Source organism: Mauremys mutica, chromosome 14, assembly GCF_020497125.1.
Source record: "Mauremys mutica isolate MM-2020 ecotype Southern chromosome 14, ASM2049712v1, whole genome shotgun sequence".
Taxonomy (NCBI): Eukaryota; Metazoa; Chordata; order Testudines; family Geoemydidae; genus Mauremys; species Mauremys mutica.
Genome location: NC_059085.1, coordinates 42,537,651 through 42,552,203, shown reverse-complemented (window position 1 = coordinate 42,552,203; position 14,553 = coordinate 42,537,651). Strand labels below are relative to the sequence as shown.

The 14,553-nt window shown below is 54.9% G+C and overlaps 1 protein-coding gene across 5 annotated transcripts in view; it reads left to right on the top strand.

Annotated features, from left to right (window-relative positions):
* The first annotated feature begins 1,737 nt into the window (after positions 1 to 1,737).
* The window catches only part of CBFA2T3 (CBFA2/RUNX1 partner transcriptional co-repressor 3), a 107,131-nt gene continuing 94,315 nt past the window's right edge, over positions 1,738 to 14,553 (top strand). For 4 of the 5 annotated variants that reach the window (XM_044987204.1, XM_044987203.1, XM_044987202.1 and 1 more), the window contains exon 1: positions 1,738 to 2,379. In XM_044987204.1, coding sequence (XP_044843139.1) covers positions 2,289 to 2,379 — 91 coding nt within the window. In that variant the 5' untranslated portion in view covers positions 1,738 to 2,288. Of the gene's footprint in view, positions 2,380 to 5,700; positions 5,803 to 14,553 lie in introns of those variants that run through there. The other variant, XM_044987206.1, reaches the window with a different exon arrangement.

The window sequence follows — 14,553 nt, the reverse complement described above, 5'->3', positions numbered from 1 at the left end:
CCATCTCCTGGATCCTCCAGAAGGGCGACGGTTTAGAGAGACTTGCTGGGCTCAGCACACTTCACACCTTGTACCTGGGGCACGAGTGGCCTGGCACGCTGCCGCCTGGCCAGGGGATGGCAGTGCTGGGGAACACGGAGATCCCATGGCTGGGACTCTCGCCCCCCTGTACTCTCTTACCCAGCTGCTTTGTTTAGTGGTTTTTCAACCATCTGACCCTTTTCGCTGGCTCTTGGCTCCCCTCCCAGGGGTTTCCCCTCCCAGCTGCTGGCCCCACCCTGCCTGCTAGCAGCTCTCACCCCCTCAGAGCTCACAACTAGAATGAAGCTTGTACCGGGCTCTCAGGGAGGCATCCTTGGGGGACCCATCCCCCAGCACAGACGCAGATGGCAGAATGCTTCTGCTGAGCTGGCTGCCACCCCTAGGAAGGGTCTACACTGTGCTGGGACAGCGACGGTGCTATGGCACCGGAGCTGCACCCCTGCAGTGTAAACAGGCCTTGCAGTGACCCCAACATCCCCGCCATGCTCACGTTTGGTAACACCCAGGTCCCACGGTGGGAACATCACTTCCCCTTCTGACAGGGCGGGGGGAGCGGGAGAAGAACTCCCCGTCCCCCTGGGGATACTGACTGAAGGCATTAACGCATTAGCAGGGAGTAGGGCGTCTCCCCGCACACCGGCCCCGGCTGCACCGTTGGGAAGCGCGCCAGGACGCAGATGGGAGCTAGCCCATCGTAAGGCCCAGGTCTTTGCAGGGCTCCCTCCCACAATCTGTCACCGGGAAGTCCCTGTGGTTTCCCCAGAGGCCACACTCCGTGCACCCCAGCTCAGGCCCCAGGTCCCCAGCTCCAGCCACCCAAAGCTGCTCGGAGGAGGGAGGGTTCTGCTTTCCCAGCCTCTAGCTACAGCCACTTGGGAGATGCTGCTGAAAGCAAAAGGCAGGATTGGGCCAGGAAGCCCAGGGCAGCAGTGTGAAAGTGGAAGCACCACACACACCATCTGCGGGAGCACACGCTCCACAGGTGGCAGGCAGAGACACACCATCTGCTGAGCCATCTTCGGGGAGCGAGCAGTCACGGCTATATTTTTAGGACAGATTTCCTCCCTCCCACCTGCAGACGCACAGACAGCCTTTCGGTTCTCTCTCTAACAAGCCCTTTCCTTTCCCCAGGGCCTGCACCCCGCGCGGCAGCAGCAGCGGGGCAATGGAAGCCCAGGGTTGGGGAGAAGGCAGGAACCAAGAGACACTAGAGATGGGAGAAGCCAGGACCACTTAAAGTCAGTGGCTCCAGCTTGCACAGACTTATGGGGGATTTTTCCCCAGTTCTCCGGCTGAGAGATGACTGAGGTGCAGCAGAGACCTGGGGCTGGGTGAGGGCTGCAGTCCAGAGGGCGCACGACGGAGGTGTGCCAGCAGAGGTGTGCCAGCAGGCCCAGGGCATGGCGCCAAGCCAGGGATGATCATGTCAGTTCTCAGGCCTTCCTGAAGTCCCCCCTAAGAGACAAGTTCAAGACGAGAACAGCTGCAGACACCCAGCCTGCTGTACATAGAACCGACAGGCCCAGCTCCCGCCGGCACTCCCCGCCCCCGCCCCCGCGGGAAAACGAGAACTCGCCACACCAGCCTGGCCACCGCTGCGGCTGCTACTGCACTGGCCCCGCTCGGAGTGGGGAAGTGAAGCCAGCGCGAAGGGGAAGTTGTTGGAAAGTCAGACCGGAATGGGTGACAGGGAAGACAGAGCTGGGCTTGGTCACAGATGGTTCCTGTTGGGGGAAGAACAAGGGTACAGCTGCCCAGGCCTCCTCCCCTGCTGCATTATCACCAGCAGGCAGCTGTCTGCCTTCCCCTCTCGCCATGGGACACAACTCCCCCTCCACATCAACCCTGGCGGTCACATGAGCACCCAGCACCCCTTGCAAGGCACACTCCAGAGCAGGCTGGACAGCAGTAAGTCAGAGACACTCAGGGCAGGGTGGCCCAGGGACAGAACCAGCAGCCGCTCGCCTGCATTGTCTGTTATGCAATCAGCGGGAGAGGCTGGAGCTCTCCTCCTGTGTGGATTTAGAACGGCTCCTCTCCCCTGCAAAGTGGCTGAGAGCATGTGAGAGACTCACCCGCCATAGCCCTGCACGGCCTCTCGACGCAGCTAGCCTCCAGCCGAGAGCTCAGGTGGAGCTGGGGAAGGATCCTCTCCAGCAGTGCTGGCAGCAGAGGGCCTGGCACTGCATTTCTGGAGCCCACCACCACGCAGTTCAGCTGGCACTGCAAGCAACCGGCTGGCTTTAATGGCTGGAGGCTCTTCCGAGCTGGAAAACCGAGCTTCCGCCTCCGCTTGCCATGGCGCCTGGGGAAGGGGCTCCAGGGGAACCAGCCAAGGTAAGAACACAAGGTCTCTGGACGGGAGGTGGAACGAGCCAATCCCGGACGGACCAGGTGGTAGCAATTACAGCTGCCAAGCTGTCTGCTTTGTTTACATGGGCACCGAGGGCTGAGATGTTGACTCATCCCGTCTAGCAAACAGGATTTCAGTGCAGTGGAGCAGCCCATGACTAGCCAGACAGGTGTTCAGCGCAGGGAGAGCCCTGGGCACAAACAAGCCCTTGCACTTCCTGGGTGGCAAACACTGAGACAGACTCGGTGCAAGGGCCCCGCAGCAGGTGGGAGATGCACTTGTTTTCCAAAGGTGGGCGCTTAATGGCAGCTTGACTCGGTGGCTAGGCAAAGCCAATGGCACCTTGGACAAACCAACCAGATAGACCAGGGGGAGCAGAGCCCAGGGGAGCTGCCCAACTGGCTCATACAGCAGCAGGATTGTCACCTGTCCCAGAGTATTAGGAGGAGGCAGCCAGGTTTGGAGCAGAGAGATGTTGGACTATTTCTGGTCTCCAATCTGTGAGCAACACAGGACAATGGAGGGATTTTGCTACAGAGCTGGAGGAAGGTGCATCCTGACTTGGCAGAGTCTGCTTTGCAATTAACATTTCCATCATGACTAATCAGGCTCGTTCATGTTTTATTTACTCGGCGCTTTTCTTTAATTATCAGGTCACTTGCTCATGTGTCATTCTGAATCGTGTTTTATTTTCCACTCCAATTCCCCGGCAGCAATTCTGGGGCAGATTCTGAGCTCACTCACCCCCGAGAGTCTCTCACTGGCTCCAGCAAAGTTACCCTGGCGTAACCAAGATCAAGATCTGGCCCCGCCGGCACCAGTCCCCGAGGCGTGGGGTATTGGTGCTCCTAACGAGCTGTCAATTACTGCTCCAGGTCAGGGAGACAGCTCCGAGGGGCTGCAGGAGCCGGAGTTAAAGCTGTTCCCTTGGGGATCCGTCCAGACACCCTCATTCCTAGAGCTGCTACAGAGGGCAGCCCAGCATGGGGACAGCACGGCATGGTCACGCAGGGATCTGAGCTGTCCCTTGTAACCTGAGTGGCAGCAAGTGGGGTCAGTAGGGCAAAGGGAGCCTCGTGGTTGGGCCCTGGAGGGAGATGCTCCTACCACTCCCAGCCAGCAGGAGGGTCTCTGTCCTGCAGAGCTTTCGAGGGTGCTGGGGGGCGGCCAGAGAAAGGCCCTGTCGGTCCCCCAAGCAAAGGGAGGAAGGATGCAGGGCTTCACGAGTCCAGCCCACTAACCCAGTGCACAGGGAAGTCCAGGAGCTGCTGGGCTCATCCCAGGTGACTCCAGGGGGTTAGAATCACAGAACTGTCGGGCTGGAAGGACTGCGGGAAGTCATCCAGTCCAGCGCCGTGCACTGAGGCAGGGCCAAGTAAACCCAGACTGTCCCTGGCAGGGGTTTGTCCCACCTGTTCTTAAAATCTGCCCAGGACAGGGATTCCACAGCCTGCCTCTGTCACCTGCTCCAGTGCTTCACGCCCCTGGGAGTTAGGAAGCTTTTCCTAAATCCCCCAGGCTGCAGATTGGGCCAATCACGTCTCCTACCTTCAGTGGACATGGAGAACAATTGATCCCCATCCTCTTTAGAGCAGCCCTTCGCCGATTTGAAGACTTATCAGGTCCCCGCTCAGTCTTTTTTCAGAACTAAACATACCCAGTTTGTTTGTTTCTTTTAAAACCTTTCCTCCTTGCTCAGGGTTGCTAAACCTTTTCTCACTTCTCTTCTGGACTTTCTCCAATTTTTCCCACATCTTTCCTTAAGTGTGGCACCGAGAACCGGACACAGGACTCCAGTACCGAGTCGAGCAGACACATTACCTCCCATGTCTTACATACAACACGCTGTTAATACAGCCCAGAATGATAGTAGCCTTTCTTCGCAACAACATCATGTTTTTGACTCATAGTCAATGTGTGATCCACTCTCACGCCCAGATCCTTTCCAGCAGCATGCCCACCTTGCCAGTTATTCCCCAGTTTGTGCTTGTGCATTTGAATTGGGGGTCTGCGTCTCTGCCCCAGCACCTGGCAGTATGATTTTAAAGGTGAATTCACACCAGGCTGCCTAGAAGCCAGGAAATCCCCGACACCCACCATTAGAGAGCGTCCCGGAGACTCAGCTCCCAGCCTCCACCCCAGAGCTGCCCAAAGGCCTGCTCCCACGGTCAGGTGGTGCTCAGCACCGCTCAGGATTAGGCCCTGAGGCAAGTGGGGATACACTCCATGGTGCTTCCCACATCCATAGTACCGCACAGCCCTGTAGAGAACCACTCCAGGTATCACAGGCAGAGCGGTTCCATCCCAGTGAAACACCAGCGTGTCAGAGAACCCAAGCTGCAGTGACGCCCAGCAGCAAGACCTCAGCAGGTCACACGGTTCATACCTATAAGCTGCTGCTGCTGGAAATATCCTGACCCTTTCTCTGTGGATGCCATCCCAGAAACAGGACTGCGCACCCTCTGGCCTGCCCTCCCACTAGCATGGGCAGGAGCTGGGCATACCCATGGAGGGCAGCAAGAACACTTCATTGCGTAAAACCTTTTCCATCCTTTAATCATAGAATATCCGGGTTGGAAGGGACCTCAGGAGGTATCTAGTCCAACCCCCTGAACTCACAACCCTGGGTTTAGCAGGCCAATGCTCAAACCACTGAGCTATCCTGGCTAGAAAACATTTCCTAGCTCATCCTCACAGCCCTCTAGGAGGGAGGGAGGCACCATTAGCCCCAGGTTTCAGAGAGGCGCGGTGACTTAGCCAGGGCCACAGAGAGCGTCTGTGTCAAAGGCAGGATGAGAACGCAGGAGAACCCTCGCTCCCAGTCCTGTGCTCTCACCACCCCGCTCCTAAGAGCGGAGCTTGCAGGAGTTATGCGGTTCGTAGTAAGTAACTTTCAGAATCATTTCAGAGTGGGAGCATCTAAGGTGCCACAAGTACTCCTTGTTCTTTTTCAGAATCATGAGTGTCTGTGGATTTTATTTACTGACCTAAAGATACTGGGTTTCTGCTTTCTTCTCAATATTCTTCTCTGAGACCCAAGAGGTTGATCAACCAAAAACTTAAAAACCCAACTGGGATCGCATACAAACTGGACTTACCCTTTCCCCAGCAGCAGATGGATTTTCCCAGCCACAGTCATAGGCGCCAGCAACCCACGTACAGCAGCACATTCAGAGCAGCCCTACAAGAGGAGGAAAAAAAGGGGAAGTTAACCAGACCTGTTGATGCGGTTTGGAGGATCTGGGCATTGGCTGCCTTAGAAGCAGGTTGGCTGGTTCCCCTTGAAAGCGTGGACTCCCCAGCTTTTGCCCTGGCATGCCCAGCTGCTGCCCGGCTCTCAGAGCTGCACAGCAACAGGGTCTGTTTCTCAGGCAGAAAAGAATCCAGCAGCGGAGCTGATTTACAAGGTAAATCGGTGCAGCCTGAGAGCCCGGCTCCACCAGACTTCGCTTGTTAAGGCCCCAGCAGTGCAAGCCCACCACAGCACAGGCAAGGGCGGGAAGCTGTAGCTTGACTGTCCAGGGACATGTCACCACTGGGTCATCTAGACGTGCTCTGAGCTGGGTTGAGCACCACGGGGCTCAGAGGGCTGGCGGCTGCTCTGCACTACGCTCCCCTCCCCTCCTTCTTGCCAGAGGGGTAAGGAAGGGAAATTACAGTGAAGAAATCGTGCCACAGACAAGGCATGAAGGTCCAGCGGCAGCACCTGAAACCAGCTGCATCTATAGAGGTTCACCTGGCTATCGGGGGAGCAGATTGTGCAGTGTGGGCATGACCTGAGTCAGCCTCAGCAGCACCAGGGTTTCTTTAACGAGGTCCACAGGAGGGCAAGGGGAAGATGAGACCTCCCCACCCCCAACAGGCTATACAGTGACTTCCAGCTAGGAGAGGCTCCCAGCAGGTCTTATGGGCTTGCCAGAAAGCCTCCAGGGTACCCAGGACCACTCCAGGGGGATATCAGTGCAGAGAGCAAAACTTTGCTGCTACACCGGGTCACCCATCACCCCCGCCCCATAGGGTAAGGGGGGGAGAAAGCCACACCTTTGAGCTTAGTCCTATCAGCAGAGCGGGGAGTGAATAGCACCACAGCTGTGGGCACTTGGGGCAGCTATGCCAGGCACAGGAGAACACCCACAGGTGCCCTCCCAGCTGACGCTCTCACTAGTTTAAAGCCCTGAGCCAGTAGCCCATAAACACTCCACCTCCCCGGGATCATCAAGGGACGCCGGCCCCGGGAACTACCTGTTTTATGGAGTTCCCAGTCCCAGAGTTTCCTCCCAGAGCCTGACTGGGCCAGCAGGCCCCAATTCCTTCTCCTTCCTCCACCCAGTGCAGCTGTGGGAGACAGGGGCCAGGAGTTAACTCTTTGCTTGCTGGAATTAACAGGGGCCAGGAGTTAACCTTTTGCCTGCTGGGATTAACAGGGCCCACAGGTTAACCCTTTGTTTTCTGGGATTAACAGGGCCCATGGGTTAACCCTTTGTTTGCTGGGATTTACAGGGGCCAGGAGTTAACCCTTTGCCTACTGGGATTCAGTTAGGGCCACTGCTTCTGCTCAGAGAATCACTGGCTCTAGTTTCCCACCGTGAGTGCCATACCCATGATGGGTCATATCCTGCCACGGGACTCTGTTGTTTCTTTGCTCATTGATTTCAGTGGGAGACCATGGCCCGGTAGGGCAAGGCAGAGAACGAATGGATAATGCTGATGACGATGCTAGAGTAAAGCGGGGGAGGGGAGTGTCTCATCCTGAGCCCTTTCTTGGGATGATCTCTTCCCGGAGGGTAAACGCGGGGTGATGGCAGTGGGATCTCTCCAGAGAAAATGATTATCATTTGCACCGTGGGTTTCCCACCATGTGCGAGGCACTTTCTAATCACCTCCAGCCTTGGGACACTTACCGCTGGCAAACAAAGAACAGAGGAAGTGACTGTAACCTCTGAGCAGCGTCTGTTCAGGTTCTTAGACCCTGCCCATCACCCTGGTCTCTGAGTGGTCCTGGTGACAGCTGGCACACATTTTGGTAGTGCCATTTGTATGGGTTTATTGCATAAAAGCTGCCCTCCTGCCTGGTGTTTGTCATCATCTAGCTAATCTGTCCGTCTGTCCGCCTGGAGGGTTTCCTGTAGTGCCCCAGCCTGGCATAACTGAAGCTGGCTCCGGTTCTTGCCAGCTCCACAGCAGAGGTGGGGCAAGAAGGATCCGAATGTGGGGAGGAGAGTTCCCGTCTCCTTGTAAAGAGGAAGGCGCTGCTGGCCCAGTGGTTAGGTGCTGGTCTGGGGCTCAGGAGACCTGGCTTGGATTCCCTGCGCCGCCGTACGTTGTGTGTGTGACTTTGGGCCTTCGATCGTTTAGAGAGGGCTGAGAGATCAGGGTCTGGATCTGAGCATTGCTCAGCTCTCTAATAACAGCACATGCTCAGTCTCTCCCCACCGTTGCCCTACAGCGAGGAGCATTCTCTCCCTGCCAGCGGTGTCACAAACGCAGGGTCTTCATGCAGTAAGCACTGGAGCTGGGTTAAGAACACACATGGCTGGGTGGCTGCTCATTTGCACACGTTATTGACCGGAAGGGCGATCCAAGGGGAGCTCTGGCAGCTGCCAGGGGTTGAGGGACACACCGTTCAGCTGCTGGCAGGAGCAGTGTTTATTTTATTGGCAGGGTATCTCTGCAAACTTCCTGATTTACTCGCCGTGAGGAAGAGCGCGATAATGCTGGCTGGGCCATGGCCCACCCTTCACTCTGGCTTCATTTATCTCAGAGGAGCACTGGAGCAGGGAGGGGCCGGGGGAAGGGAAATGAAATCAAACAGAGAGGGCACGGTTTTCTGCTATTGATAACAAGCCCTACTTAGCCTGGGAACTTGGAAACAGTGCAAGGTGGTCACAGCCAGCCAGCAACATCCCCTGCTTCCCATGATGCATCTCTTCCCAATAATTAACAACAATAATAATACCCACTGTCTAGCCTCATAGGTACGCAGCCTGGGGCCTGCCAGAGAGACTAAGGACAAACTCCCTGCAGTCAGCAACTTACAGGGCTGTGTCCAGACCAGGGGGTTTTGGCCACAATTTCCCACCTTAGTCAACACAGCTCCATTGGTGATAGCAATGATTGGACTCTAGTGTAGACAAGGCTTCTGTCACAATTTGAACCATCTTGTTATCTAACACTGCAGATAACAGGTCTAAAATGCCAGTGGCCATCCAGCCACCTGTCTACACCAGTGCTTCCAGCATTGCTGCCACTGGGGGAGCTGCATCAGTCTTAGCAACAGTAGGGAACGTTGGCCAAAAATCCCTAGCATAGACACAGCATCACTTAGGGGGCAGGCGAGGGGGGGAGGAAGGCTTGCACAGAAGAAGGTGATGAGGTTGCTTGTTTCAGAAGGGTAAATGTCACGTATTGTGCACTGAATGAGGCAGGGTCCTGTCGACAGTATGGGCTGGGAATGGATCGTGTAATTAAAGTCTGTTGCACAATGCACATGCACAAGAGGCCTGCCTTCAGGTTGCATGGCCAGCATCAATTCTGGCATTTCCTATCTGCGCACTGCATGACTTTGCAACCTTAACATTTTTCACATAGACGTTTTTGTGCAATTTCCTATGTTTGTTACAAACCAAGCTGAAACAACAGAAATCCCATCCTGTGGAACCAGACAGAACCCCCCACCCCCGGATCATCAGCACCTTTAGAGCCACACCACTTGAGCTAGCAGAGTAACCGGCAGCAGTGGTAGGCTGCTATTTGCCAGGTGCACCAGCCACTAGAGGGAACAAGACCCACCCTGTGCCAGTGGGTTCACACGCATTGGCTGACAGCCGAGGAATGGTGAGCCACAGGCAGGCTGGGTTTCATTCCAGGTTCTGGAGGGGACTGGGGTCTAGTAGTTAAAGACCCTTCTGCCCTTGTCCCGCTTCCCCTGACCTACTCTTGCCCCAGCAGACTTTCTGTGCATCCACTGGCGCCTACCCAACCCCCAGATCCTGTCCCTTATCTGCTTCTATTCCCCCTCCCCCTCCTCCGCGCTCTGTGGCTCACCCCCCCCAGCTGCGACCTGTACCCCCCTCCCCGCAGCTCCTGCCCCCCGCCTCACCTCCATTCCTCACCTCAAAGGCAGGCCACTAGGGAGCCTCCTCCTGTGCCCATTCCCTAGGCTGTGAGCTGAGCTGGGCCTCAGGCCAATTTTTAGTGGACCAATGTCCCCATCAGAACCTGCCTCTGCCCCATTGGTGTCAGCTGGGCCCTCTGGCTGGCAGGCTCCACAGAGTGGCCAAGGGTGGGAGGACGGCTTGTGGTTAAGGCCCTGGGCTTGCTCCCAGGGTCTGCTCCTGGGTCTGCCACGGACTCCCAGCATGCCTGCGGCCAACCCGCTTTAGCTCTCTGTCCGTCTCTCTCCTGGGCCCGGTGCCAAAGGGGGTCCCCGCGGCAGGGGGGCGTTGGCGGCGGCACTTGGGCAGCGCCACGTCCTGCGAGGTGCTAGGAGACCAGCTGTGCCCTTGCCCTGACAGCGGTACCTTTCCACAGCGGGTGTCAGCTGGGTCCCTGTCCAGTCCCCTCCCCGGCACGCTTCCCACTGCAGCGTCTCACTGGTCCAGGGGTCTGTGTCCTGCACGGCCAGCCACGCAGAGCTCCCTGTCCATCCCCAGGTCCAGTCCAAGGGTGGACATGGAAAAGTAAGGGGAGAGCAGGGGCAGGGGGCGGGTAATTCCCACACCCCTGCGGAGATTTGGGGGGAAGGGGGGATGTCGGGCTGCAGGGCTGCACAGAGGTTTTGGGGGACTGGGGGCAAAATCTGAAACTGAGGCTCCCCGACCCTTCCAAAAAAGGATTGGGGGTGGGTGGGTCCTGCCCCCAGGGGGTGTGACACAGAGGAGGTCAGGCCCTGGCCCTGGGAAGTGGGAGACCGTGGGGGTGGGTTGCAGAGTGAGCCCCCACCCCGAGTGGCGCTGTGCCCCTGAGCACTGCTATGCCGCTCGCTCAAATTCGGCTGCCCTCCCCGCCCCCGCCGCTCATCAGCTCGGGTCACGGGACGCTGGGATGAGAGCAGCCAATGGGGGAGCCCGCTAGCCCCACGGGACGGGAACCGCTGCTGCTCAGTGAGTGCGGGACGGGTTTGCCCTCCAACACCCACCCTGAGGCAGAACCCGACTCCCCCCAGTCACACCCTCTGTCCCCCCACTTTCTGCAGCCCCTGGATTGTTCCATGGGCCCATTGCCCCTCCCCCAGCCCAGGCAGGCAGCGTATCCAGGGTCTGGGGCAGGCAACGGGCACCATGCCCGCTGAGGAAGTGCCACCCAGCACCAAGGCCTTTGGGGTTTCCATGGGACAGGTTAGCTCTCGTTAGAGCTAGAGAGGCTGGCAGGCCAGCGGGTGCAATGGCAGTGGCAGGGCGGAATGGTGGCATGGAACGGGCACAGCTTGGCTGGCCCAATGTCACGCAGCTCGTCACGGTCAGCAGTCCTGGGTCCCGGCTCTGTGCCCATTAGCAGCGTGGTGGTGTCCCCAGCGGGAGGGTCAGTGCCGTGCGCCCGGCTGTGTGGGGAGTCAAAGGGCTGGCTTCGGGGGGAGGGGAGGTAGGTGGCGGTTCTGAGCGAAGGCATCCCTGGGTGCAGCAATCGACCTGCCTTGTTGGCACCTGCCCGTTCCCTCTTTGGGCCCAGAAGGCAGCTCTCAGAGGCAGCCAGCGGCAGCAGCCTGCAAGGCAGCATATCCAGTTAGAGTGACCCGGAGGGACCTACTGCAGTGCTTTTGTTAGTTTCACTGTGGGCTTTGATTTAGCTTCATTTTGCACCCGGTCCTTCCCCTGGCGACATGGGACTCCTCTTTTGGAACTGGTGTAAGTGGGAAGGGAGCAGCGAGCTCCCAGCCCATGAAGCTGACTCTCACGCACTGGCGCGGCTGAGAAAGCTGTCTGGAACTCTGGGTGTGTGACAGAGCTGCAGCAGGCTATGCCGGATTGGCTTCTGTTAATTCACATTGATTTTTTTGCAGAGACCGGAGGTGTTGGAAGTGCAATGCAAGCTAATTAAATTCCCATCATTAAAGAGCCTTCTGCAGCCAGTTCCACCCTGTCAAATCAGGAGCGCCGGCAAGCACCCTGCGATGGGGTTGTTATTTGGCCAAGCAGAAGGGGAGAGCGTTAATCCCTCCACAACCTAATAGCACAGACAGCACGCTCCTGGCGGGGAGAAACAGGGCAGGAACCCACAGTCACATGGTGCTCGCTGGCAGCCATCAGCAAGGGGAACTATTCGACTTTCTTGTGCCCAGATCAGTCAGACCAGGGCCCACCCTGAGGAGGAGCAGCCTGGCCTCACACAAGAGCTTGTGACCATAGATCACACTATCACACACTTCGTTGCACTATGGCCCAAGTAGACATTACCTCAAACGGCCAATCCTCCAGTGCCCTGCACCAGGTGTAGTCATTACATAGTGTGAAGTCCATGCCAAATGGGTGCACAGTGCTACTAAGTGCAAATGGTGGAGTTTCACGTGCCCTTTGCACAGGGGTAGATGATGGCACTATGTGGGGGGCCGCAGATACCCAGCCTTCCTGCTGTCTAACTCACCCTGTTTCCAGAGCCCATTTTTCCTTGCAATTCGCTCTTGCCACAGGCAAGAAAAGCTCAGGGCAGCTGGGAAAAGATGCCATTGCACCTGGTCGCCTTTTAAAATCCCTCCAGGGTCTCTATATGTTTTGTCACCCAAATGGTGGTGCCAGGGGCAGTCGCCCTGATCCCCTCAGAGCAGCAGCTTTGTCCCAGCCCTGGCGTTGTTCTCTGCACTGCCTTCCCCACACAGCTACAAGGAATTGGTTGCAGAGCACACTTGGCATTGCACTGTGTTTCCAACACCTCCTGGAAAACCTGCCTCCTGCTGCTACTTAGTGGCTAGTTCTCTGAAAACATCTGCAGTCCAGCAAGCTAACAGAATCATAGAAGATTAGGGCTGGAAGAGACCTCAGGAGGTATCTAGTCCCACTCCCTGCTTAAAGCAGGACCAACCCCAGCTAAATCATCCCAGCCAGGGCTTTGTCAAGCCGGGCCTTAAAAATCTCTAAGGATGGAGATTCCACCACCTCCCTAGGGAACCCATTCCAGTGCTTCACCACCCTCCCAGTGAAATAGTGTTTCCCAATATCCAACCTAGACCTCCCCCACTGCAAATGTTAGGAAAGGGATAGATAATAAGACAGAAAAGATCATGATGCCTCTATATAAATCCATGGTATGCCCACACCCTGAATACAGCATGCAGTTCTGCTTGCCCTAGCTCAGAAAAGATATTAGAAATGGAAAAGGTACAGAGAAGGCCAACAAAAATGATGTAGGGGTATGGAACAGCTTCTGTATGAGCAAAAACTAAAAAGACTGGGGCTGTTCAGCTTGGAAAAGAGATGACTAAGGGGAGATATCATAGAGGTCTATAAAATCATCACTGGTGTGGAGAAAGTAAATCAGGAAGTGTTATTTACTCCTTCTTATAACACAAGAACCAGGGGTCACCCAATAAAATTACTAGGCAGCAAATTTAAAACAAAAGGAAGTGCTTCTTCACACAATGCACAGTCAACCTGTGGAACTCATTGCCTGGGGACGCTGTGAAAGCCAAAAGTATAACTGATTCAAAAAAGAATGAGATAAGTTCACGGAGGACAGGTCCATCAATGGCTATTAGCCAAGATGGTCAGAGAGGCAACCCTATGCTCTGGGTGTCCCTAAACCTCTGACTGCCAGAAGCTGGGACTGGACGACAGCTGTTGGAAGACTCGACACTGTGATGTGGTCAGACCTCAAAATGTGATTTTGATGAAGGGCATCGCATGGAAGGAGAAGATTCTGCCCTTGCATCAGAAGAGACGACCAAGAGGGGCTGATGAAGTCTGGGTAAAATGTGATGTGTGTGAGAAAGAGATCCAGACGGGTCTGGCTGGAGAGCAGGGTATTGCTAATTCACTCGGGACCCTTGCTACAAAGGAGCAGATGTAGGATCCTCAAGATACAAAAGGAGCACTTAAAGATGATAAAGTCATTGCGGAGAAACTAAATGGATTCTTTGCTTCAGTCTTCACGGCTGAGGATGTTAGGGAGATTCCCAAACCTGAGCCATCCTTTGTAGGTGACAAGTCTGAGGAATTGTCACAGATTGAAGTGTCACTAGAGATGGTTTTGGAATTAATTGATAAACTTAACAGTAACAAGTCACCAGGACCGGATGGCATTCACCCAAGAGTTCTGAAAGAACTCAAATGTGAAATTGCGGAACTATTAACTATGGTTTGTAACCTGTGCTTTAAATCAGCTTCTGTACCCAGTGACTGGAAGTTAGCTAATGTAACGCCAATATTTAAAAAGGGTTCTAGAGGTGATCCCGGCAATTACAGACCGGTAAGTCTAAGGTCAGTACCAGGCAAATTAGTTGAAACAATAGTAAAGAATAAAATTGTCAGACACATAGAAGAACATAAATTGTTGGGCAAAAGTCAAAATGGTTTCTGTAAAGGGAAATCGTGTCTTACTAATCCATTAGTTCTTTGAAGGGGTCAACAACCATGTGGACAAGGGGGATCCAGTGGACATAGTGTACTTAGATTTCCAGAAAGCCTTTGACAAGGTCCCTCACCAAAGGCTCTTACGTAAATTAAGCTGTCATGGGATAAAAGGGAAGGTCCTTTCATGGACTGAGAACTGGTTAAAAGACAGGGAACAAAGGATAGGAATAAATAGTAAATTCTCGGAATGGAGAGGGGTGACTAGTGGTGTTCCCCAAGGGTCAGTCCTAGGACCAATCCTATACAACTTATTCATAAATGATCTGGAGAAAGGGGTAACAGTGAGGTTGCAAAGTTTTCAGATGATACTAAACTACTCAAGATAGTTAAGAACAAAGCAGACTGTGAAGAACTTCAAAAAGATCTCACAAAACTAAGTGATTGGGCAACAAAATGGCAAATAAAATTTAATGTGGATAAATGTAAAGTAATGCACATTGGAAAAAATAACCCCAACTATACATACAATATGATGGGGGCTAATTTAGCTACAACTAATCAGGAAAGAGATCTTGGCGTCATTGTGGATAGTTCTCTGAAGACATCCACGCAGTGTGCAGTGGCAGTCAAAAAAGCAAACAGGATGGTAGTAATCAT